The sequence below is a fragment of the Musca vetustissima genome, unplaced genomic scaffold (assembly GCF_032173495.1).
Source record: "Musca vetustissima isolate MV318-11 ecotype Yass unplaced genomic scaffold, APGP_CSIRO_Mvet_v1 utg8966, whole genome shotgun sequence".
Taxonomy (NCBI): domain Eukaryota; kingdom Metazoa; phylum Arthropoda; class Insecta; order Diptera; family Muscidae; genus Musca; species Musca vetustissima.
This window is the reverse complement of record NW_026888903.1, coordinates 82,298-109,589: the sequence shown is the minus strand read 5'-3', so window position 1 is coordinate 109,589 and position 27,292 is coordinate 82,298. Positions and strand designations below refer to the sequence as shown.

Sequence of the window (27,292 nt, the reverse complement as noted above, 5' to 3'; positions counted from 1 at the left end):
TGTATCCCTTTATTATCCAATATTTTGGCCAATTTGAGCCCATTTTCTTAATCCAATTATCTATAATTTGGTACTTCGAATTCTCATTTAAGCTGTGTACATCTGTTCATGCCAAATTGTTTGTCGATTTGATAGTATGATTCTATGGACAACTTTAGCAATTTTAGTGAAAAAACCATGCGTCTATATCCATTTTCGAGTCTTCCACTTTAAAAAAAGTTTTTTTTCCTATAACATCATTTTGAATCAAAATTTAATTTTGTTATCCGATTTTTTGGCCGGCCCTAGTTTTGCCCACATTTTTCTTGTTTGATAGTCATTCATCAGATAACCATGTCATGGTTCTTGGACAGTCTTGTGCACACTGCTTTAAGGTTAGCCACCATAGAAAGTTACTCCCATCAATAGGTATTTTGGAAACGGTTTTAACTGAATTGGCTTCAATTTTGTCCACATTGAGTGTTAAATCTCCCTAGTAAATATTATCTATATCGGTCCACAGTTTTAGGATATCTCCCATAGAACGTTACCCTCCATTATACGGAATTTTTGGGGAGTCCGGATGCATTTTTTTTACCGAATGGCCTGTTATGTGGTTCTTCCTATTAAAAAATTCTATATAAACAGAATTAAAAAATCTAATTCTTGTATTCATAATGGAAAAACGACATGGTCTATAGAACTTTTTGCCACATTATAGTACGTTTACATTGTATAGGATTTATTTATTTTTGATTTTCTTAATTTCGCTAAGCAGATATTACATATAATAATTAAAAAATGCAAAATGTTATATAATTTGTTGAAAATAAAGCCCTAAAAACGAGTTTCCATTCAAAAACCTCCATGGCTGCCATTGGTCTTTGCTCTCATGCCAACTGTCATACAAATTACGCCATAATATAAGCAACACCTCAGAGATTTGTTTTGTTGTCATCTCTTTTTGTCCATGTCCTCTCCTAAGCGTGGTTTTATATTTGTCGGGATCGGGATCGGTGTTGAGAGTTTCTCTCTCTTGAGAGAGTAATTAGAGTTGCGCTTCACAAAAGGTACGAATTGACATAAACGTACCAAAACAAAAATTTATTTTTTATTATTCGTGAATACATTTACGCTTAAATTATATCATATGTTATTTATGCAACTAACTGGTATAAATATTGGCCAATATTTCTCCATAATTATAATTTATTATCATTTGAAGTAGAATTTTAGGTACCTTTTCGTACTTTTTTGTTCCTACCTGTGGTAATGTTTTCCAACACAATTCACAATTTACCACTGAGAGAGAGAGAAACTCTCAACACCGATCCCGATCCCGACATATATAAAACCACGCTAACTGTTCTCATTGGTGTTTTTATTTACAGAAAGACAGAATTTTGAAACGTCAAAGGTTTGTTTACAAAGTTTGACATATCATTGCAAGGTAGATATACAAGGTAGCCGCATCGGCGAATTTCTACAACAAACATCGGTTGTTGTATTTTGATATGTCAAAAATATTTTGCCAAAACAAACAGATTGACAAGATTTTTTTACAAAATTCTCGTAGAAAATGTTAATAAAAGTATTGTCAAAAAAGCTCTTCGAAATTCGGAGATTTTCATTTATAATTTTGTTTTTTTAATTTTTTGGTTCAACATTACAACAACATTTTTGACATTTATTTGTCCAACAGCTGGGCTGATGCGGCTACCTTATTAAATATACCTTGTATCATTGTTTGTCAGAAGTTGCTTTGTTGTTGAGATTCGCCTAAGCATCTATCATTGTTGTTTTTTTCTTCTTCTCATTAGTGTTTTGATACACCTTACACAGAAGGAAAGAAAGAAAACAATTTCGGGAAAATATATACTCGGAAAATATATTTTAGCTGATCCGGATTGCAGCGGGCTTAAAAGTCATTGGCCTATATTTCGATAATGCAATTCATTGTTTGCTAATTGTCAAGGTGATAGAAGAAAAGTGTCAAAGATAAAACAAAAGGAAAAAAACAAGACGTTGCGTTAGTGTTGGTGCTGTTGTAAAAAGGAAAATTTTTCTTGAATTGCCAACAAAGTGTATTGTGCGTGTGTGTGTTTTTTGGGGGAAAATATATTGGGCTACCATGACAAGCAATACCGCAGCGGCCGAATTGGAAGCTATTACGGCTGTGGAAAAGGAATTGGATAGGGTAATAAATAAATTCTCAGAGATAAGAGAAAATGCAGCAGCCGAAATCAATGACGTTGCTTCATTGCTGGAGGAGTTGCTGCAGGTATTGGCGCGGGCGGAACAAGAAATGACGGGCACCATTAACACTGGCACCCAGGTGGATGCTGATGATCACATGACCGATGAGGCGGAAATGTTGGTTGAAATGGAACGTAAGTAGGGGGAACTGATATTCAATTGAAATAGGTACTTATTATCCCTTTTTGTTGTTGTTTTTTAGCCTCAACTCCCCGCCTGACAGACAGCCAAATTGCAATCATCACCGAGGCATTACAAAAAACCAATGAAAAATTACAACGCCTCTCCAGTGAACATCGCGAACTGCATGGTGCCGTCTCCAAAGTTGGCAAAGTAATTGATCGCAATTTCATTTCGGATTTTACGGCCACCACTCGTACAGATGCCCTACAGGATGAGGAAAATATCATGCTGCTGAATAAAGTTATGGCGAAGCATTATTGCCGCCAGGGCATGGATGATGTCGCCCAGCTGCTAATTAAAGAATCAAAAATGCCCGATGATATGGCCCGTGAAGTATTTGAATCGGAACGTGGTTTTGCCGAAATCTTTCGCATCTGGAAGGCCATACAACAGCATGATTTAAGTTTGGCCCTTGAATGGACATCGCGCTACTCCAATGAATTGATTGCCAAAAATTCAACATTGGAATTTAAGCTGCATCGTTTGGCATTTTTGCAAATTATCTCCAAGGGTATAACGGCTCAGCATGAGGCAATTGCCTATGCACGAAATAATTTCCATAAATTCATTGATCGTTTCGAACAGGAAATACCCAATTTAATGGGTTGTTTCATTTATCTACCATCGGGCATTGAAAATTCCCCCTATAAACATTTGATATCACCGGAAATGTGGACTGAAGCTTCGTATATATTTTTAAAAGATGCCTGCCATACATTAGGTATAAGTAAGAACTCCGCACTGTCGGTGGTTATAAATGCCGGGTGTACAGCTCTGCCGGCATTGTTGAACATTAAACAGGTAAGGGGGAGTGGGGAAATGAGAATATTTAATTTTTTTATTAATAAAATATTTTGTAACTCTAAAAATACCACATTTGTTCTTCACTTTAGGTGATGCAATCCCGTCAAGTCCTCAACATCTGGAGTGGCCGCGATGAACTACCCATTGAAATAGATCTGGATCCCGAGTATCGTTATCATTCGATATTTGCCTGTCCGATTTTAAGGCAACAGACCACAGAAGATAATCCACCCAAAAAGTTAACCTGTGGCCATGTCATCTCCAATGATGCCCTACATAAATTAAGTAATGGTCACATATTGAAATGTCCCTATTGTCCAGTTGAACAAAATGCCGAGGAGGCAGTGAGGATTTATTTCTAAAGGGAGTTTTTTTTTGCTTTCAATACTTTGTTCAACAATAAGAGAGGAGTGTTACTCCGCTCCCATTATATTTCATATTCGTAACTGTAGGCTTAGTGTCCTTATTATTAAAAAAACAAAAACAAAAAAATTTATTGTATCTTTAACCCATGTTTTTGTGCTGTAGATTCAATGTGGATAAGAAACCATTTTAATTGCAGCTTAAAAAATTAGAAGTGATGTTTAATAATCTGTGTTAAATAGAAAGTGGAACACCAATTTTTCTTTTTTTTTTTTCTTAAAGAGGAGGGTAGTCTTCCCCTTCCCCTCACAAAAAATATATTTAAAGAAAATAATCAAAAAACTGCATGTGGTGCATTTTTTATTTTTTTTTTATTAAAAAAAAAACGGGAATTTGTAATTTTGTTTCAACAAAAAGATGGACTCACTACCAGTATCACGCTGCCGCCGATGAAAATATGGGTGGCTGAATTTCGGGTAATTCTGTGTCTTGATGATTGTGTACCAATTTGAAAAGACCCGTACCAATGGAGGCCGGCATTCCCAAAATGATACGTTCCGAAACACCATCTACAGCATCGGTTTGACCAAAATAGGCAGCATCGAATAAATGATCGGAGGTTTTTTCGAACTGAAAACGAAAAAAATAAGTTTTAATTAAATAATTTTTTAATTGATTTTTTTCATCAACTTAACTTAAACATTTTTGTACAACTAATTTAAAAATACAATTTTGATTAATATATCGTATAACTACAGATTTGTTGTGTTCGGTAACCCATAGTTAAATTTGATAAGGAATATATCACTGATTGATATCATTGCCCTAATTGGCACTGTTGGTCATGATTTTGTCATGATTTCCAGAAATAAAAAAAAAAATATATATAACATATTTGCAATGGGATTTTTTCTAGTTATATGCCGTAGCTACCGGTTTGGGTTGGTCGGTGACCTATAGTACAATTTGATAAGGAATATATTCTCCATCAACATCATGTCTCTAAAATGAAGTTGGGAGGAGTTTTGGCCATCAATCCAAAAATGCTATTAACATAACCTAAAAATATGTGTATAAACAATTTGGAAATTCCATTTTCATCGATATATCGTATAGCTACAGATTTTTTGTGCTCGGTGACCCATAGTTAAATTTCATAAGGGATATATAATTGGTATCACCCCTCTAAGTGGGCAAGATTTTCCAGAAATAACCTAAAAATATTTTCGAACCAATTTTCAAACTTACCGATGCCAAATTGAAAACACTTTCACGCATTTTCGCCAAACCGTGACGTGTAATACCCAACACTTCACCGCGTGATGTCATCTGACTGGCCAACAACATTATGTGACGATGATCAACACTCATGCCGTGACCTTCCATAACATCGGTAATTTCAGTCATAATTGTGGTGCGTGCCGCCTCAATACCCAGCGTATTATAGACTTCCCAAATATTATTTGATTTAGTTTTGGTACCCACAACACCATAAGTGGCCATAACATCGCGCAAGCCAGCACCTTCGATGCACAGTTTGTAGGTGGCCGGTTGTCTGGAATCATCAATGGCTATGACAGCTCGGGAAATGTGTGGTAGACCAGCTACCACAACATTTTGTATGGCTGACGATAGACGTTGGAGTTCAGCATTCAGGGCGGCACCATGTTTGGAACTATCAATGCGTACTATGATAATTGAGGAACCCATTATATCCACCAAGGCTGGTTTGATGCGCAGTTTTGAGGTACAAATCCTTAAAAGAGAAATTTTAAAAAATTTAGAAATTGTTAACAAATAAAAAATAATATTTTTTGACTTACGAATATCGAATGGTCTCCGCATTGATTTCCAAACCCAACACCTTGATACGATTCAAATCCAAATTAATAACCAAATAACAATCATCCAGCTTGTAGACCTCTTCAATGTAGGAAGAAATCTCTCCCAGGGTTGTCTTTTCAATGCGTGACTTAACCTTGCGGGCAAATTCCATACTGGTGTTATTGACAATTTCGGCGGTAATAATCGGGGTTGATATGGTCTTGGTGGCATTGATAATTTCCACAATACGTGGTACACCTTGGGTAATGTTCATGGAGGCAACACCAGCAAAATGGAAAGTTTTCAATGTCATTTGGGTGCCAGGTTCACCAATACTTTGGGCGGCCACAGCTCCAACAGCAGTGCCGGGTTCGGTCACAGCGCGATTATATTTATCATTGACCCAACGCATAAAGGTGCGTATTTGACCTTCGGTCAATCGCTCCACTTCATGACCTAGTTGCGGATGATCTTTATATTTCTCTTGGACCTTGGCAATTTTTTCCGCTACCTTTCCGATAAAGGAGCTAAAGGGGAACAAAAAGAAAAATTATTATTTTTTTAAATTTGTATTTTTTTAACTTACATAATTTCATTTTGAAAATCTTTACGGCTCATGGTGAATTCCTCTTCTTGTAAAATATTTTTTGTGGTTTCCATAATTTTCTCAGCCGCTATGGGCTCCTCATTGCGATAGGGGCAACAGGCCCTCAAGTGATTTAATTGGCGTACCATGTCCACGGGTTTATTTTTGACCTCCATGAAAACAGGATCCAAACCATCACCACCATAGATCAGTTCAACAATTTCACCAATTGCATTGCGTACCGAACCATCATAGTGGACCACCAGATCTTCCAGGCACTAAAGGAAAACAAAAAGCCATTAAAAAATACTTTTTCGTATAACAAAGTCCACCTACCTTGACCAAACGTCTTTGCAGATAACCCGTTTCGGCAGTTTTTACAGCCGTATCTACCAAACCTTCTCTGCCGGCCATGGTGTGGAAGAAAAACTCTGTGGGTGTTAATCCCGAATAGAAACTATTTTGTACAAAACCTCTGGCGGCGGGTATGGCAGCTGGAAATTAATAAAAAAATCAATAAAAAATCGAAAAAATATTCAAAATTATTTTTCCGAACTCACAGAACTTTTCAAAATGTGGCAGAGCACGATTTTCAAAACCATTCGGCACTCGTTTACCATTAATGGCCTGCTGGCCGACACAGGCAATCATTTGTGAAATATTAATATTGGAACCTTTGGAGCCGGACAGGGCCATAATCAAGGCACTATTTGTTGGATGAAGTTCACGGAAACAGGCCTTGGCTGCCTGTTCACGAATACTGGACAACTCCCGCAACATAACTGCTTCGAGTGTTTGTTCCGGGGTACAACCCGGTTGACATTGCAGTGTACCCTTTTTCATTTCCAAAATATATTCATCACATTTGGCATAACCCTTTTCCAGCAGGCGTAGTTTCTCTTCTAAAAGTCGGGCACTTGGCGTAACATCGCTGATGCCGAATGAAAAACCACGATTTTGTATGAAATATGAAGCAATCTGGAAAAGAGGGGAAAAGGGAACATAACGATAAAATTATTATTTTTTATCAAATTGAAATAGAATTTTGAAGCTTATAGAGTACAGATACCGATTTCTTTTGTTCTGTGACCCCTAGTGGAATTTTATGGAGAATATTTATCTCTTTTATGTCAAGCCTCTAAAATGGATGATTGTATGAGATATGGTCAGAATTCGGGAATTGTGTCAAAAAACCATACCATAATTTTTTTAAGTCCAATTTGGAATCGGCTTTTTAGGGTAAATGCTATAGCTACCGATTTCATTTGTTCGGTGACTTAGCGTAATATTCAATAGAGAATATTTCCGTCCTTGATGTCAGATTTCTTAATTGAATTATTTCAGGAGATATGGGCATATTTAGAATAATGTGGAAAATAACCTCAAAATATTTATAAGACCACTTTTGGAATAGTCATTCCGAGGTTATATAGTTTAGCTAAAATTTTTTTTTGTTCGGTGACCCATAGTGAAATTTATTAAGGAATATATCACTCATTGGTAACATCCCTCTATGTGGTAGTGTTGGTCAAGATTTTGGCAGAATTCCAAAAATGCCAAAAATAACCAAAAAATATTTTATAACAAAATTTGCAATGGATTTTTTTCTGGTTGTATGTCATAGCTATCGATTTGCGTTGGTCGGTGACCTATGGTAGAATTTGATAAAGAATACATTCTCCATTGACATCATGTTTCTAAAATGAAGTTGGAACGAGTTTTGGTCATCAATCCAAAAATGCATCCACATAACCTAAAAATATTTGTATAATCAATTTGGAACCTGAAAATTCTTGATACAGCATACAGTTACAGATTTCTTTTGATCCGTGACCTACACTGAAATTTGATAAAGAATAATTTTCTCTTTAATACTATTCCTTTAAAATGAAGTATTAAGAGAGATTTTGGCAAAAAGCGAAAATACTTCAAAATAACCTATAAATAGTTTATTGGTAATTTTGGAATTGGGGTTTTTAGGGATTTTTATATAATCTAAAGATTTTTTGTGCTCAATGACCCATAGTGGTGATGGAGAATATTTTTTTTAATTGGCACCATACCTCTATAATGAAACAGAAAATGTTGCAAAATAACCTCAAAAAAAAATTGTGTGACCCTTTTAGAAACGATTTTTCATGGCTATATAGGGGGGAGGGAGATTTTGGCAAAAAGTGAAAATACTTCAAAATAACCTAAAAATAGTTTATTGGTCAATTTGTAATGCCTATTTTTAGGGATTTTTACAACATTTATAGATTTTTTGTGGTCGATGACCTATAGTGCAATTTTATGGAGAATATTTTTTTCATTGGTACCATGCCTCAAAAATGACATTTTGTGGTCCATATGGCTATAAAATGTATCAAAATAACCTTTTATAATTTTCCATTTACAAATTAGCAATTCCAAGATTTCAAAAGATTTATTTTTTTTTGTTTTTATGGCACCCTTGCGTAGCCCAACAATATCGTATTGACAAACAATTATAAAGTGCTTTCGCTACTTATGGCAATGAAATCTTTTTTCCCAAGAAATAATCATAAAACGGGTAATTGAAAACGTCGAAAAATACTGTGACAAGAAAGATAAGATTTCATATTGCAGAGGGTGGGTAGGTAGGTGGTTGTGAGGTTCGACATATAGCCCAATTAATACGTTTTATATCAAGTTGTGTTAATAACTTTCTTTACAACAGACGCCAGATAATGGTGTTTCCCTAACAAAACGTCATATCAGCAATGTACTGGAACTTCTGATGAATTGTAATTGTCTTGAGAGAGAGAGAAAAAAAATTAGAGCTTATCATAGGTATTTTAATTTTCTTTTGAAAAAAAATCTTTTGCAAATTATTTTATATCTGTGGAAAGTCGCTTTTCTTATCTTTAACACTTGAGCACACAAATAATATATCAGTTTGAAAAAATCGACAACGGTCAATATTGTGAGAGTGAGAGACAGACATGCTGGCTGGCAGGCATGCTTTGGGCTAAAAAATATAGGCACTGTTTCTATAGTCTTCATAGAAGCTTTAGCTGGGCCACAACGTTCTTTGCGCAAGATACTCAGTCTAATAGCCAAATAAAGAGATCATGACTAGGATTACATTGGCATTGCTGGCAATATGTTTAGCAGTGGGATTACAAGCAGCTTATGCGGGTACTATTCCCAAGGTAAGAGGGGCTAAGAGAAAAAATAAAAAATTAAAAAACAAATTAAACTTAAAAAAATAATTTTTAGGGTCGCATTGTCTCTGGTTATCAGGCCGATCCCGGTCAATTCCCCTGGCAGGTAATTATCAAACAAGATGAGTTTGATGATCTATTGTGTGGCGGCTCTATTATATCCGATTCTTGGGTTCTAACAGCCGGTCATTGTTGTTATGGCCATGAATCATTGTTGCTTGTTTTCGGCACCATTGACCTGTACAATGATACCGCTCTGAATATGACCGCCACCGAATTCACAATACATCCCCAGTACAATCCAACAAATTACAACAATGATGTGTGCCTAATTGAATTACCCCAACCATTGACATTTTCCCGTTATATTGCTCCCATTACCCTAATGCCTCAAGCCATGGTATCGGAAAATTTAACCGGTACCGTTGCGGCAATTTCCGGTTTTGGTCTTCAGAATGATGAATATATGGATGCATCGGATGTTTTGCTATGGGCCCAGGTGCAAATTATTAATAACAGTGAATGTAGTGGTGTCTATGAACCCGGTTTGGTGATAGAATCGACATTATGTGCCAAGGGCTTTGATATTGCAAATATGTCAATTTGTAATGGTGATTCTGGTGGTGCATTGGTTACACGTAATCCTGATTATAACTACGTACAAATTGGTATAAATTCATTTGTACCCATGGATCAGTGTACGGAGGGATTGCCATCGGCATATGCTAGGTTATCATATTTTCTGCCATTCATATACAAAGTAACGGGATTAACACAATATTAGAAAACAAATTTAAAATAAAATAAAAAATTGAAAAAAAGAAATATTTTAATATTGTTTGTGTGAAGCCTATCCTTTTCCATTATGGAGGGAAAGAAGTCTACCCTACAATAAGGATACTATCGAATTTATAGATTTCTTCCATTATGGAGGGAACGTAGTCTACACTGCAATATCGAATTTATAGATATAAAAAAATTAAGGTTAAGTTCGTATTTTGAGGTTAAATCCATTCTTCATGAAAATTTACAACAAAATGTCCCTTTTTAGCTACGATGTCAAGGGAAATTAGATTTTACATAAAATTTCACTATGGGTCACTGAACAACAGAACTTTGTAAATATAATATTTGTACAATAAATTTACATTTTTAAATTTAGATAAAATTAAAAAATATATTTTTAGGTTATGTACCAAATCACCCACAATGGTACGATTTAGGAGCATGTTGTAAATGGAGAAGTTATTCTTTATGAAATTTCACTACGAGTCCCAAAACAACAGAAGTTGGTAAATAAAAAAAATCAAATTCTAAATTGGTAAAAAAATATTTTTAGGTTATGTACCAAAATCTCTCACAGCGGGACTTTGAAAGAGGATATATACTATCCTACTAGGAGGAAATATAATCCATTAAATTTCACTAGGGGTCACTGAACAACAGAAGTTTGTAGATATAATATTTGGCTATGAAATTTCAATTTTTTAATTAAGATTAAAAAAAATAAATATATTTGTTTAGGTTATGTACCGAAAATCTCCCACAAAGATTCATCATGGGAATATGGTGTGAATGGAAAAAATGTTCTAAATCAAATTTCATTAAGGGTCATCAACCACAAGAAACCTGTATATATAATATTTATTTGGAAAAAATGGAATTTTAAATTGATTATAAATTTTTTGAGGTAGGTGGATATATTTTCCAAAATGTGTCAAAATTTTCCACAATATTTCATTTTAGCTAGATGATGTCAATGGAAAAAATATTCTATGTCAAATTTCACTGTGGGTCTTCGACCGCAAGAAACCTGTACATACAATATTTATGTGGAAAAAATCGAATTTTAAATTGATTATATACTTTTTGAGGTTATGTGGGTAAAATTTTCCGAAATGTGTTAATTTTTCCCATAATTTTTCATGTTAGCAAGTTGCTATCAAAAGAAACAATATTCTGCATAAAATTTCACAATGGGTCTTCGGCCACAAGAAACCTGTAGATATAATATTTATTTGGAAACAGGTGTCCGGAATGGAATTTTCGAGCAGGTAATTCCCTGTATATTCCGAAAACATGTTCAGAACAAATCCCCCTCTCTTATACAGATTAGATAATACCAAACAATAATAGGAACAAAAACAGCTAATCAGATTTTAATTTTGCAATTGACATGACGGGCTTTGTTATTATTTACGTATTATCAATAAAACAATAGGTACAAGAAATTCTTAATGAAAAAAACGTAAAATTTTGATAAAAAAATAAACTTTAATAAGGAAGAATATTTTATCTTTCCCCTAGAGGAAAAAAAGATCTGAGATAGTTTGTGAATTTCCACAGAGTATAACTAGTATGCTAATCACAATGAATGGATATTAAATGACGCAAACAAAATATCTCCCTTAGATAATCTCCATATTGTGGTTATTATTTAATATTCTCACAGTCAAATGTAAATATTTATTTAGTTGGTTTGCCTACTATCGATTGATTTGCCTTTGTCATATGCTAAATATTTAAATTATGTACTTACCCTGGCCAGACGCCACATGCATTTGGTAGCAAATGTTTCACCAAAGTCTCTGAGTATGACATAGAAAACACAATTTTTAGTACCCGAACCCATGGTACTTTTATCCATGGAACCACACAACAATTCCGAATTGCGTATGATGACCCCTGGAAAAATATTTAAACATTTTTTTATGAATTTCAAATATAGCTTGGTTCTCGGTACTCACATGAATCCTTGGCACACAAATCATAATTGCTGGTATAATTCCTACCCTTGGTTATGAGATTAACATTAACCGGACATTGTTTGTTGGGTTTGAGAAGTAAACTGAAAATCTGTTTCCCCGTCCAAAGTCTTCGCGGCTTCATAATGGCTGGGGGTGGCATATCAATTTGCATATTGGCATCGGGTCCGGCCAAGAAACATGCCACCAATTGCATTGCCTGTTCCTTGGTCAGAAATTCATCTTTCTGCGTCAGCAAATATCCTCCCGTTATAAAATCTTGGGTGGCCGCAATTAAAATCTCTCCATTTTTGGGCGTAACCAAATTCGATTTATTGCCCATTAGAATCAAAGCCTCTGCCCGAGCCTCTTCGGTTTGGGGTAAATGTAAATTCATTTCATCACCATCGAAATCTGCATTATATGGCGTACAGGCGCATTCATTAAAACGGAATGTCCGCTGTGGTTGTACCTTGGCCTGATGACACATAATCGACATTTTGTGTAGCGAAGGTTGACGATTGAAGAGGACAATATCACCATCACAGAGATGGCGTTCTACAATATCACCACATTTCAGATCATGGGCAACCTTGTCACGATTACCATAGGCAAGGTATTTTTTAAATGTTGATCCTCTCTGTTGTACATAATTGGCGCCCGGATGGATATTGGGACCATTTTTGACAAGCTCTTTCATTTTTTGTATATTTGCCGGATTAACTCGCTCTGGGTAGGTAAGAATCTTGGCGACTCTTTCGGGTACCCCCACTTGATGTATCATCAAATTTGGATCTGGAGAGATGACAGTACGGCCCGAGAAATCAACACGTTTACCGGAAAGATTGCCACGGAATCGACCCTGTTTGCCTTTGAGACGTTGCACCAAACCCCTCGTGGTTTTCTTGGGAGCCATATTTAAGGGAATGCCGGAAATTTCACTGTGGAAATACAAGGCCACATGCAACTGGAGGAAATCCCAATCTTCTTGTATCAATTCAATTTTACCACCACCGGTCATGTGTTTTTGTATTACATCGTTGATGAGCAGAATTTCACTTTGTTTCATGGTCAGATCATCTTCGGTTCTAAAAATACAAAAACAAATTTTAAATTACAACAAAAATCTCAAACCCCAAACATACTTACGTTCCCGCCTTAACCTCCGAAACCACAGAGGGTCTAATACACACCGGTGGCACAAACACCCTGGTAACAATTAAATTTGCCGGATTTGCCCCCTCACTGGTCATGCCCAGTAAGGGAATATCCCTTTTGGGTATACTCTTGAACAACTCCAATACCGTCAAGGGATTCAATTCCTCCATGTGATTATAATTACCCAACATTTGATTTAGTTCACGATTATTATCCGTTGCCTGCATTAAATCATCCAAATCTTTGCTCATCAACGGATCCTGTTTCTTACCCTTATAGGGATCATGTAGAATTTTCAACAATCCCGGTCCCTTTTTGACACCCCCATTCACTGCATCACAATTGGGACATTTTGTTGACTTCTTTGCCTTAGTCAATATTTGACCATGCAGTGCCTTCTTGGCCAAATAACTAAAATTTGGATTTAATAGCTTTTTCTCATAGATTTTCTTTTCCGTCTCCTTGAGCATAACATGCGAACAGGATTTACAAATCATTTGCAGAATATTAATCGTAGAACGAAAATGGCCAATATGAAATACCGGCAATGCCAAATCCAAATAACCAAAATGACCAATACATTCGTTTAGGCCCTGACCGCAGGTGTCACAGGTGGCATCTTTACTGCTGACACCCATACGTCGATCCAGCACACCATAGGGAACCGGTTGCCTCTGGGCCTGATATAGATTTTTCGAGACAATTCGCAAATGGGATTCCTGTTGAATCTCTTCGGGGCTGCTAATGCTGAACTGCACATGTGATCTGCAAGTCACCAAAATAAAAATTTATAAAGAAAACATAATAAATCCCAAATACTTACATTTTCTTGATCAGATCCGCTTCGCGGAACTGTTCCTTAGGCATTTTTACAAGATTTTATTTAAAATTTGCAAAAATTTCATAAAAATTCCATTGGAAATATAACAATTTACAAAAAGCGTGTTTTGTTGCTGAATGAACCGACCAAAATGAAAAGCGTTCCACACACAACGTACAAAGAGAAATGAGGGGAATGGATGATAAAAAACAAACTGATAGGAAAATGGCACAATACCCCATTTGTTTACGAATGAGGGTGATACATAATGTCCGATATTGTTTTGTTTAGAATGAAGAGTCATGGAGGAATGCCCATCAGCTGATGTAATTGCTTTGGGGGTTACTTAAATTATGACGTACATGGAACGTTTTTTGTTTGAAAAGTAAAAAAAGTATTTAATAAAAAAATGAAATTAAAGCAAATGTGTAGTGTAAAAAATGTGTTAACAAAATGTATTTGGTATACAAAATAATGCTTCTTCTTATCCTACCATTCACAGAGATTAGAGAACTCTTTAAATGCTTTTTCTTTCTTTGGCAGTTTCAAAGTAGCATTCACAAGTGAATTGATAGCATCATTTAACATTATTAATGTGTTGTGGAAAACCATTAAATAATTCTATAAATTTCGATTATTTTTTTAAACTCTATTGGAATTTAGAACATTATCTTCCTCGTTTAACCCATAAAATGAAGTATTTAAAAAATCTTGGCACATTTCGGAAAAAATTTTCCACATAAAACGGCATATACATTAGAACTTTTTACGCACATTTTATTTGACATATATGCAAAGGAAAAAATGTTCCCGGTTAAATGTAACATAAAAATATTTTTAATCTATTTAAAATTTATATTTATTTGATAAAAACAGCCATTTTGCTGACATACATAATAGCTACAGATTTGTTCAGAGATCCATAGTGAAATTTCATAAGGAATATTATCTCCATCGGTATCAACCCAATAAAATAAAGTTTTGTAGGAAATTTTGATGGACTTTTAAGAGTTTACACAGAAAACATAAAAAAATTAACACCCAATATTATATTAGTACAGATTTATTTTATTCAGATACCCATAGTGAAATTGACTGAAGAATATTGTCGTCATTAGGACATTTTGAATTATACTTTAATAACCATTTTAAAAATAAATTATGCCGTTTCATTCTTTTTTTCGCGGTTTTAGTTTTATCTTGAAAAAAATGTCAACAAAACATAACAACATGTTGCGTATATTTATTTCATATGTCTGACAGAAGAAACAACACCTACAGCGTTCAAATAGCAATTCTGAAATTCTGCTTATTCACTTTAATGTATCCTAACTTTGTATTCATGTAACATGATTTAATCTTTAAATTCTACACATATTATGCTCATTTGTGGTCATATTGTGGCTGCTATAACTTAGCAATGTAAATGTAGTTTTTTAATAAAAAATTATATATTTAGAGGAAGAACATTTCAGCTTTCATTTGACATATGATCTGTTTAAATGGCCCTCAAAAAACCAAAGATTAAGCTATTTTATGCAAGCATTTTATATCATGTATCTGTATTTAACAAAATGCTCTGCCACTCACTGTAGAATAACAACACAACAATTTGACGGCGTTGCCAATCACATCGCAATTGGCTCGTTAATCTTATACAACCCTGTTGCCATTGTGAATGAACACAAGTAATTTGTGTGTGTTCATTCACAACACTTTGGGCCGTCGTTGTTACGCGACTCAATTTTCCGAGCAGCATTCATATTTTCCTTGCGGATTTCCCTCTCCGAAAACTCTTCAAAACGCCTAAACTCGTGAAATTAATTGAATTAAGTGAAAATATGTTGCGTCAAGTAACACGAGCTGGTGCCGCAGCACCCAAAGTACTCCAACAATTACAAAAAGTAGGTTATCCACAAAGCAGCAGCAGCCTTATATTGCCAAAAAAATCGCAAAGCAGACAATTGCATGTTTGTGTGTCACCGCCACTACCATCAACCTCAAGGGGGGCTACTTGGCCAAGAGTTGTAGTATCCAGTGCCCACCGCCATAATTTGTTGTTATTGTCTTGTAATATTAGCCAGCTAAGAGGACGCTTTTATTCATCATCATTTTTCGGTTTATTCCAGAGTTCAGCTGCCGTAACCGGAACACAAAAATCCAATAACTATGCTACCGAGGCAACAGTGCAAGTGCAACGGGTAAGAATTTGCAAAAAAAAGTTACATAACTTGTTTTAATTTTTTCATTTTGTTTTTCTTTTAGTTTTTAATTTGTATGTAAAATGTTGTGTGCTATAATGTAAGGACATTTTTTGGGGGAAAGTGAAATTTCTTTAGCTGAGAAAAAAAAAAATAAAATTAATAGTGGTGTTATTGTTTTGGTTCAAGGTCATTGCTATACGCTAGAACCCCCATTGAGGCAAATTCTCCGTGAATGTTTTTTATGTTTATTAACATATCGTAACAATTGTTGTTGTTTTTGTTGCCACAGACGTCATCAATCATGCGTTTTGCTGCTGTAAGCAGAACAAAAAAAGGAAGCCATATTTCCAAATAATTTTTTTTTTGAATCTTTAGATATGTTCACTCACTAACCTAGTGACAGTCTGTCTGCCTGTTATCTCCTATTTGCAGGGGGTTTTGCCGTCGCAGTTGTATGTTGCGAACAAATTTGTTTTTGTATTTGTTATCTCCTGTTTGGTGTATTATAAAATTTTAATCAGTTTAGTTTTTTTTTTGTAGTATTTAATCAGGAGGTATTGAAATGGTTATTTCAATGGTATGGAATTGAAAATGTTAATATTATCCCAGGTTAGGGAGAGGACAACTCAAAAAAAAAAAAATCTATTATTTTGATCTGAAATTTTGAAAAGAGATTGATTAAAAATTTGAATAATTTTTACCACAATTTTGTTTATGTTATTTCAAAAATTCTAGATGAGATAAAATTTCCAGAAAATTTATCTCAAAAAAAAAAAAAACAAATAATTTATCTATAAATTTTGAACAATTAAATTAAAAATTTTGAAAAATTTATCCAAAAATTTTCAATAATCTAACCAAAAAAATATTAGAAATTTATCCAACAAAATTTTAGAAATCGGTCTAAAAAATTTTAAAAAATTATCTTAAAATTTCTGAAATTTATCTAAACAAAAATTTTGAAATATATATAAAAAAATTTAAATCTATTAAAAAAAATTGGAAATTTATCTAAAAAGTTGTACATTTTTATCGATAAAAATTTTAGAAATTTGTCTAACAAATTTTAGAAACTTAACTAAACAATTTTAGAAATATATCTAAAAAAATTGAAACATATCTGAAAAATTTTTAGAAATCTAATTAAAAAAATAGAAATTTATTTAAAAAGTTGTAGATATTTTTATTTTAGAAATTTATATAAAAATTTTAGAAATTTATCTAAAAAATTTTAAAATTTTGTTTACAAATTTTGGAATATATCTAAAAAATTTTTAGAAATCTATTTAAAAAAATTAGACATTTATCTAAAAAATTGTAGATATTTATCTAAAAGAATTTTAGAAATTTATCTAAAAAAATTTAGAAATTTATCTAAAATTTTTTTGAAATTTATCTAAAAAATTTTTAGAAATTTTTTTAAAGATATTTTAGATATTTTTTTTTTTAAAAATTTTAGAATTTTTTTTAGAAATTTTAGAAAATTATTAAGAAGCAGTTTGGAAAATTTATCTAACAAAATTAGATATGATAAAACGGTAGAGAGAGAGCGTTTGTATTAGGCATTTTGCCAAATGTGGGTCGATATGAGCCATTTTCAATATATATTTTTTTGGTCTATTTTATTGTTATTTATTTTTTATTTATTTAAATTCTAGCCTTTCAAATTACACCGTCTCGACAAGGGACCCGAAACCACTGTCAAACTAACCAAAGATGAGGCTCTCAAATACTATACACAAATGCAAACTATACGCCGTTTGGAAACCTCTGCCGGTAATTTGTACAAAGAGAAAATCATTCGTGGTTTCTGTCATTTGTATTCGGGTCAGGAGGCTTGTGCTGTTGGTGAGTTTAAATTTCATATTTTTTAAGATTATAAAAAGATCATTTCAATATCTCTTTTCCAGGCATGAAGGCTGCCATGCGTGATGTGGATAACATTATCTCTGCGTATCGTGTCCATGGTTGGACCTATTTGATGGGTGTACCACCATTGGGTGTTTTGGCTGAATTGACGGGTCGTCAAAGTGGTTGTGCCAAGGGCAAGGGTGGTTCGATGCACATGTATTCACCAAATTTCTATGGTGGTAATGGTATTGTGGGGGCTCAGGTAGGAGAGAGATGGGATTTTTGTTTGGTTTTTATTTTTAAGAATTTGTTTTTTTTTAAAGGTTCCCCTGGGTGCCGGTGTTGCATTTGCCTGTAAATACAAGGGCAACGGTGGCATGTGCTTGGCCTTGTATGGTGATGGTGCTGCCAATCAGGGCCAGGTCTTCGAGGCCTACAACATGGCCTATTTGTGGAAACTGCCCGTGATCTTTGTGTGTGAAAACAACAACTATGGCATGGGTACCAGTGCTGAACGTGCCTCCTGCAACACCGACTATTACACACGTGGTGATGTTCTACCCGGCATTTGGGTCGATGGTATGGATGTTTTGGCCGTACGCAGTGCCACGGAATTCTCCATCGATTATGTCAACAAACACGGTCCCATTGTCTTGGAAACCAATACTTATCGTTATTCCGGCCATTCTATGTCTGACCCCGGTACCAGTTATCGTACTCGCGAAGAAATTCAAGAGGTGCGTCAGAAGCGTGATCCCATTACCTCATTCAAAGAGCTGTGCATTGAATTGGGTCTGTTGACGGCCGATGAAATTAAGGCCATCGATACCAAGGTACGCAAGGAAGTTGATGCTGCCACTGCTCAGGCCAAGGCCGATGCTGAATTGCCATTGAGCGGTTTGTGGACCGATGTCTATTCACAGTGTTTGGAACCGAAAATCCGTAACTGTGTCGAATACAATATCAAACATGTTCAACAGAATAAGGGTGTCAATCATTAATGAGAAAAAAATCGGTTTTGAAAAAACTGCCGCCTTGTGGGAGAAAATAAAACTACCTCCCCCAAAACCCCCCATTTATTGGCTTAAACTTTGTTGTTAATTTAATTTTTGCTTTGCATAGATATAACAACAAATTAATTGGCTTTAATTTTTATTTTTTTAGTTGTTGTTTTTTTCAAAAAAACGAAACATTTATCTCAATTTTGTTAAACAAAAAACACGATAAACGAAAACTAGAACTCATCCATTTTTTTTATTTCAATTTTAAGACAAAAAAGCTAACATGTAAACAAGAAAACGTAGTCACGAATTCTGCTACGAATATAGAGAGAAGAAGAACAAGAAAACAAAAACCAAAACATTATTGAATATTGTTACAAAGATATTATTAACAAAAAAAAAATAAAGACCATATTAGTAAATTCCATAATTGGGAGATGCATTTTTTTTAATTTTATAAAATTCGATAGAATTGAATATTTTGGGAAATAATTTGAAATTTATTTTAAGAATTAAAAAAATGTCTGAATTTCCACCTTTTTGGGCATTTTTTGGGTAATCATATTCTGGAGGCCATATCTTTAGAAATAATCGTTTAATTTTTAAATATTTGGTACATTTTTTAAAGAGGTGAATCTAAGCTAAATATCGATACCTTTTATGTATTAATAGCTGTTCAAATAACCGAGATTTCTTAAAATTTTATCAAGCTTCGTAGTTAATTTTTTTTTAAATTTTTACGTTAATTAGTTTATAAAATTTTATATATTTGGAATGATATAATTTCCACAAAGGTATATCTTATCTATAATTTGGTATAAATTTTTTCTATATAAATAACAAAAACTTTAAAATATACCCAAAGTTACAAAAATGTAAAAATGTTCAAATATGCGGTATTGGCAAGGTCACCAGTTACTAATGGCCATAACTATGAAAATAATTGCTGTATATTAAAGAAATTACTCTATAAATGAAAGAGTATATTCTCAACTTCATATCGATGCCTTATTTATATATTTGGCATATCAAATACCCGAGATATCGGCAATTGTATGCGAGTGCTCCAATTTCCACTTTTTGCTATTTTGGTGGTAAACATTTTCTAATGGCTATAACTTTCAAACTAATCACTATATCTTAAAGACATGCATGAAGAAATTTTAGAGGACATTTTTGCTTTGTGGACATTGTGTATATAACTCGATAACTACCCGATATATCGCCAATTATACGCAAGTGTTTCATTATTCATGTTTATGGTATATATTTCGGTAATTGTTTTCCAGAGGCTATAACTTGGAAAGTAATCGATATATTTTAAATCAACTAATGGAGATGTGGTAGAGGATAAGGTTATCTTTACATCGGTACCTCATTTGTATATATAACTCGACAAATACCCGAGATATCGCGAATAATACGCAAGTTTTCATTCATTTTCCATGTTTAGGGTATATTTTTAGTAATATTTTCCCAGAGGCAATAACTTTGAAAGTAACCAATATATTTTAAAGTAACTAATAGAGAAGTGGTAGAGGATAAAGTTATCTTTACATTGATACCTCAATTGTATATATAGCTCGACAAATACCCAAAATATCGCCAATAACACGCAAGTGTTTAAATATTCATATTTAGGGTATATTTTTCGGTAATCATTTTCTAGATGCTATAACTTTGGAAGTAACCGATATATTTTAAAGTAACTTATAGAGAAATTATAGAGTATTATTTTATCTTTACATCGGTACCTGAATCGTAAATATATCTGGTCATTAGGCAGTGTTATCGCTTATAATACTCAAGTGTTTGAATTTTCCTCTATCTGATAATTTCTTGGTAATCGTTTTCCGGAGGCTTTAACTTGAAAAGTAATCGGTATGTATGAAAGTAATTATTAAGAAAATCGAAGAGAATAATGTAATCTTTACATCGGTACCTCATTTATTTATTTGACATGTCAAATACCCGAGTTACTGCCAATCGTATCCGTGTGTTCCAATTTTACACATTTGGGTAATTTTTTTGGGTAATCATTTTCTAATGGCTATAACTTTGACAGTAATCGGTATATTTCAACAAAATAAATTGATTTTGAAAGAAATACATTAAGTCTTTAAATCTTGCTCCGATAATAATGAAATTTCAGGGCGATTACCAAAGTTATCTGGAAAATATTAAAAATCGGGAAAATATATTATTTTGCGTAACCATTTTCTAGGACCCATAACTTTGAAAGTAATCGGTATATTTTAATGAAATTGATTGATTTTAAAAGAAATAAATTTTATCTTTAAATCATGCATACATAATATTGAAATATCTGGCCAATTACCAAAGTTATGGGGAAAATAATAAAAATAGGGCAAATTTATTATTTTGGGTATTTTTTGGGTAACCACTTTCTAGAAACCATAACTTTGAAAGTAGTCGGTATATTTTAATGAAATTAGGAGACTTTGAAAGAAATACATATAACCTTTAATTCATGCTGACATAATAATAAAATATCTGGGCAAATACCAAAGTTATCGTCAAAATATTAAAAATAGGGCAAATTTATTATTTTGGGTATTTTTTGGGTAACCACTTTCTAGAAACCATAACTTTGAAAGTAGTCGGTATATTTTAATGAAATTGATTGATTTTGAAAGAAATACATTTTATCTTTACATCATGCATGCATAACAATGAAATATCTGGGCAAATACCAAAGTTATTGTAAAAATGTTTAAAATACGGCAAATTAATTAATTTGGGTATTTTTTCGGGTAACAACTTTCTAGGAACCATAACTTTGAAAGTAGTCGCTATATTGTAATGAAATCGATTGATTTTGAAAGAAATGTATTTCATCTTTAAATCATGCTCACATGATAATGAACTATTTGGTCAAATATTAAAATTATCATCAAAATTACAAAGGTATACCAAATTTACTATTTTGGGAATTTTTCGGGTAACCACATTCTAGGAGCCATAACATTGAAAGTAGTCGGTTTATTTTAATGAAATCAAGTGATTTTTAAAGAAATACATGTGGTCATTGATTTGGGCACACATAATTTTTAAATAATTGCCCAAATACCAAACTTATCATCCAAATTACAAAAGTCTACCAAATTTACTATTTTGGGTATTTTTCGGGTAACCACTTTTTAGAAACCATAACATTGAAAGTAATTGGTGTATTTTGATGAAATAATTTGATTTTTAAAGAGAAATATTTCAGCTTTCAAATGGATATATATTATTTTATTATAAATAATCAAATACTAAAGTTAACGCTAAAAGAAGACAATTGAAAATTTTTTAAAATTTTTAGATATTATTGGGTAATCATGTTCTAGGGTCTATAGTTTTTGAATAAATCAACACATCTTAATAAATTTTATATGATTTTCAAAGAGTAATGTCTTAGCTTTAGTTGGGTATCCAAAATGTTTATATTGCTTTGTTAATAACAGAGTTATGGTCAAAATAATACAATAGTTTTGGAATTTTAATCATTGAAAAACATTTTGGTAGTAAATTGTTTTGCTCATAACTTTGGAAAAATAATTGTGATAATAGGTAAATATTATTAATAATGGTAATATATTATGAAAGTGGATCCACGCTTTCCAATGATACCAGTTATCGTGAAATATAGCTGTTGAAATATTGGAGTTATGGGTAAATTTTCACAAGGTCTATGATTTTAGGAAATGCTATTTTGTTGTTCTTCCGCTGTTCTTTCCCCCCTCTTTTTAGGGGGGGGGGAATCTTGACAAGGCGATATGTCATGAAAATTTTTAGGCGCAAAGTTTTTTATTTTTCAAAAAAAAAAAAAATATAGAATTAACCATTTTTTTCTTTGAGTGTATTACCTTAAATGTTAAGAGAATTAAGAACATAGTTCTCTTCATTGTGATCTTCTCCCAGTGTGTGCTTGCGGAGAGAATTTGAGCTAAAGCTTTTATGATAATTTGAATAAATTTTCACCAAAACAAAAAATTCTACTAACTGTTAGTTAGCCGATTTGGGGATGCTTTCAGTGGCTAGACAGCCAACGATAGAAGACGTTAATCGGGAAAAAAAATTGTCGGATGTTCGGTTTTTGGTGCCAAGGAAAAAAAGTGGATGCAAAAATAAGAATAAAAGAAAATATTTTTTTTTTAAGAGAAAAATGAAAGACAACAAAATTTAAGAAAAAAAATAAATTTAAAATGTTTTAAAAGAAATTCAATAACAAATAAAAAAATTAAAAAAAAAATAATTTTTTGAAATAAAGTGCCAAAATTTCCTATGATTCAAGATTTGCCGAATTCTTTTTTGGATATTTTTTTTGTTGGTTTTTGTTTTGAAAGCAAAGTGTTTTGAACCAGAAAAAATTATGTGTGTATGTATGTGTGTGTATTATAAATAATATATTTTCATATATATAAATAAATATATGTATATACATGACAACATGTGTGTAAATCTTTTGTGACAATGATGAAAGAATGAGAAAAAAACAACAACAGCAGAAAAATAATTGTTTTTGTAATTTTCTTTTAAATTGTTGATTATTGTGCATAACTAATAATTTCATAAGGGTGTGTATGTGCCAAAACAACAACAACAAAATTATGCAAAATTAATTTTATGCATTTTGTAATAAAACAACAACACTGCAGCAAAAAAATTGGATATGGACATAATAAATCTGCATAGTTATTTTTTTAAATAATTCAAATAACTAAAAGGTAAGTCATGTTTGATTTTGTTTAACCTTTAACTATACATTGTTTTATTAACATAAAATAATAACCTTTAATGAAAAAAAACAACAACAACAAACAAATAAAAACAAATGTCAATGACAATGGGGAGGAAATAAACAAAATAGAGGAATAAATTTTAATATAAAAAAAAAATTAAAAAAAAATATTAAAATAAAAAAAATTAAAATTAAAAAAAAGATGGGGATTTTTTTAATTTGAAATTTTCAAAAAAAAAAAAAAAATAACATAAAATTTTTATGTTTTCGTTTCGAATATATAACAAAACCACGGGAAAAAATCAAAAAAAAAAAAAAAATAAATAAATAAAAAAAATTAAAAAAGTGGGGATTTTTTAAATTTGAAATTTTCAAAAAATAAAATAAAATGTTTATGTTTTCGTTTCGAATTATAACAAACCACGGAAATTGAAAATAATTTACATTAAAAAATCATTTTCGACCAATTTTGCAAAAATTCCAGAAATTGGGGATTATGGGGAATTTGAAAATTTCGGGTGAAAATCGTTTTTATTAGTGTAAATATATAAAAAATCAATGAAATATCCGAAAATTTCACGTTAAAATATATTTTCCGAAACATTTCAAAAAATCCCAAAAATTGGGGATTTTTAATTTTTTGGGGAAAATTGAGATTTTCTTGCTCAAAAATGATAGATAATGAGCAAAATATTTAATTTGATACAAAATAACAAAAAAAATTAATATTTTAAGAATTTTTTAAAAATCCCAGAAATTGGAGATTTTTTGGGGATTTGTAATTTTAGGGTGAAAATCGGTTTTATTAGTACGAATATGTATGAAAACTATGACATAGCCAGAAAATTCAAGTAACAATAAATTTTGCGAAACATTTTCAAAAAATCTCAGATATTGGGGATTTTTATTTTTTTTTTGGGGGAATATGAGATATTTTTGGGGAAAAACGACATAATAGTGGGCAAAATATTTGATAAGAGTCTAAATTTGAAAAAAATAAGATTTTTTAAAAATCCCAGAAATTGGGGATTATGGGGAATTTGTATTTTTTAGGGTGAAAATCGGTTTTATTAATGAGAATATGTAAAAACTCAATGAAATAGACGTCATTTTCAAGTTAAAATTCATTTTCGCAAAAAAATTCAAAAAATCCCTGAAAAAAAATAAAAAAATTAAGCATTTTTAAAAATCCCCGAAAATTGGGGATTATGGGGAATTTGTATTTTTTAGGGTGAAAATCGGTTTTATTAATGAGAATATGTAGAAAATCAATGGAAATAGCCATTAAAAATAGATTTTTCGAAACATTTCAAAAAATCCCAGAAATTGGGGATTTTTAATTTTTTCGGGATTTTTAATTTTTTGGGGATATTTAATTTTTTGGGGATTTTTAATGTTTTGGGAAAATTGAGATTTTTTTGATGAAAAGCGATAAATCCATTTTTTTAATCCCTGAAATTGGAGATTATGGGGAATTTGTAATTTTAGGGTGAAAATCAGTTATATTAGTGTGAATATGTACAAATTTAATAAAATAGATGAACAGTTCACTTTAAAATAAAATTTTCGGAATATTTTAAAGAATCCCGAAATTGGGGATTTTTAAAATTTTTGGGGGAAATTGAGATTTTTCTGCTCAAAAATTATAGATAATGAGCAAAATATTTAATATAAGACAAAATAATACTAAAAATTAAAAAATTTGGACTACTTATAAAAATACCAGAAAATGGGGATTTTTTATTTTTTGGGGAATTTGTGACTTTTTTCTGGTGAAATATGTTTTACAATCACCAAAATAATTAATATGACAGAAAACAATTCAAAAAATAATACTTTTAAAATAATAGGGAATTTTTTTTATATCCCCGAAAATTCGGGATTATGGGGAACTATTTAATTTTAGCTGAAAATAGCTTTTATTAATGAGAATATGTAAAAAAATTAATAAAATAGATTAATAAATAAAATAGATGAAAATTTTACGTTAAAGTACATTTTCCGAAACATTTCATAAAAATCCCAAAAATTGGGGATTTTTGAAAATTTGAGGAATTTGCAACTTTTCTTGTAAAAAGTTATAAATTATGACCCTATTATTTAATTTGATATATAATAATACAAAAAATAAAAAACATTAAATGGTATTTTTGACATTTTTTTTTAAATCCCAGAAATTAAAAAAATAAAATCCCGGAAATTTACGATTGTGGGGATTTCCATAAAATCCCCTACCAATTCTTTTATTTTTATTGCTGCATATAGCTAAAAATCTTTAAAACTGCTGATAAATTGTTGTAAAAATGACATTTCCCTAAGAAATTTTTAAAATCCCAGAAATTGGGGATTTTCAAAATTGTTGCTTATTTCCTAATTTTTTGGCCAAAAATTTTTTTGGGGATAAACATTTCGATAAAAAGAGAAATTTTAAAGAGTTTCTAATTTAAATTTTCCTCTTTTTGGATTTTTGAGTAAAATCCCCGAAATTGGGGATTTCTAAATAAATGTACCAAATTTGGGATTTTTTCAGATAAATTCCTATTTGAGTATAAAAATCGATGAACTAAGTAATATTAGGAGAACGCCATGCAAATTTGCATGTACCTTTATATATTTTTATGAATTTTGGGATAGTTTTAAAAAGTGGGATTTCTGGGATTTAACTTTTTTTCGGGATTTTCTATTTTTTTGTCGAAAATGTTTAAATATAACAAATTTGATAATATTGGTAATATTTTTGTGTAAAAATTTATGTTTTAGTCACTTTTTTAAAAAATCCCCAATTTTTGGGATTTCAAATTTTTTCGGGATTTTCTATTTTTTTTTTGTCCAAAATGTTTAAATATAACAAATTTGATAATATTCAAAATATTTTAAAAATTTTAAATATGAACCATTGGTAATATTTTTATGTAAAAATTTATGTTTTAGTCACTTTTTTAAAAAATCCCTAATATTTGGGATTTCAAATTTTTTCGGGATTTTCTATTTTTTTTTGTCGAAAATGTTTAAATATAACAAATTTGATAATAATCATAATATTTTTTGTGTAAAAATTTATTTTTTATTAAGTTTTTTAAAAATCCCCAATTTTGGGGATTTAATTTTTTTGGGGATTTTCTATTTTTTTTTGTCCAAAATGTTTAAAAATAGCAAATTTGATAATATTGATAGTATTTTTATGTAAAAATTTATTTTTTAGTAACTTTTTTAAAAATCCCCAATTTTGGGGATTTAAATTTTTTCGGGATTTTTCGATTTTTTTTCAGAAATGTTAAAAAACAGCAAATTTGATAATATTCACAATATTTTAATGTAAAAATTAATTTTATTAATAATATTTTTATGTAAACATTTATTTTTCAGTCACTTTTTTAAAAATCCCCAATTTTGGGGATTTACAATTTTTTTCGGGATTTTTCATTTTTTGTCAGAAAGGTTAAAAAAATAGCAGATTTGTTAATATTGATAAAATTTGTATGTAAAAATTATTTTTAGCCACTTTTTTAAAAATCCCCAATTTCTGGGATTTACAACATTTTTCGGGATTTTTAATTTTTTTTTGTCAGAAATGTTAAAAAATATTA

General features: G+C 31.6%; 4 protein-coding genes across 4 annotated transcripts; 3 read left to right on the top strand and 1 right to left on the bottom strand.

Moving 5' to 3' along the window:
* The first annotated feature begins 2,110 nt into the window (after positions 1-2,110).
* On the top strand, positions 2,111-3,585 carry LOC133336692 (E3 ubiquitin-protein ligase RMND5A). Its single transcript, XM_061544972.1, has 3 exons — positions 2,111-2,369; positions 2,438-3,219; positions 3,312-3,585. Exons 1-3 carry the CDS (start codon positions 2,111-2,113, stop codon positions 3,582-3,584), a joined length of 1,314 nt encoding a protein of 437 aa, XP_061400956.1. The 3' UTR covers position 3,585.
* A 434-nt stretch (positions 3,586-4,019) lies between these two features.
* LOC133336698 (DNA-directed RNA polymerase III subunit RPC1) lies at positions 4,020-13,974 on the bottom strand. Its single transcript, XM_061544979.1, has 10 exons — positions 13,906-13,974; positions 13,074-13,847; positions 11,928-13,012; positions 11,720-11,865; positions 6,556-6,973; positions 6,332-6,489; positions 5,996-6,273; positions 5,409-5,936; positions 4,834-5,341; positions 4,020-4,215 (listed from the first exon to the last, which is right to left on the bottom strand). The coding sequence occupies exons 1-10, from the start codon at positions 13,947-13,949 to the stop codon at positions 4,021-4,023; spliced, it is 4,134 nt and encodes a 1,377-aa protein (XP_061400963.1). The 5' UTR covers positions 13,950-13,974; the 3' UTR covers position 4,020.
* On the top strand, positions 9,088-9,964 carry LOC133336697 (brachyurin). Its single transcript, XM_061544978.1, has 2 exons — positions 9,088-9,181; positions 9,237-9,964. Exons 1-2 carry the CDS (start codon positions 9,088-9,090, stop codon positions 9,962-9,964), a joined length of 822 nt encoding a protein of 273 aa, XP_061400962.1.
* A 1,721-nt stretch (positions 13,975-15,695) lies between the features above and the next one.
* LOC133336690 (pyruvate dehydrogenase E1 component subunit alpha, mitochondrial-like) lies at positions 15,696-18,959 on the top strand. Its single transcript, XM_061544970.1, has 5 exons — positions 15,696-15,806; positions 16,032-16,103; positions 17,765-17,954; positions 18,017-18,219; positions 18,281-18,959. Exons 1-5 carry the CDS (start codon positions 15,744-15,746, stop codon positions 18,956-18,958), a joined length of 1,206 nt encoding a protein of 401 aa, XP_061400954.1. The 5' UTR covers positions 15,696-15,743; the 3' UTR covers position 18,959.
* Positions 18,960-27,292: the final 8,333 nt, after the last annotated feature.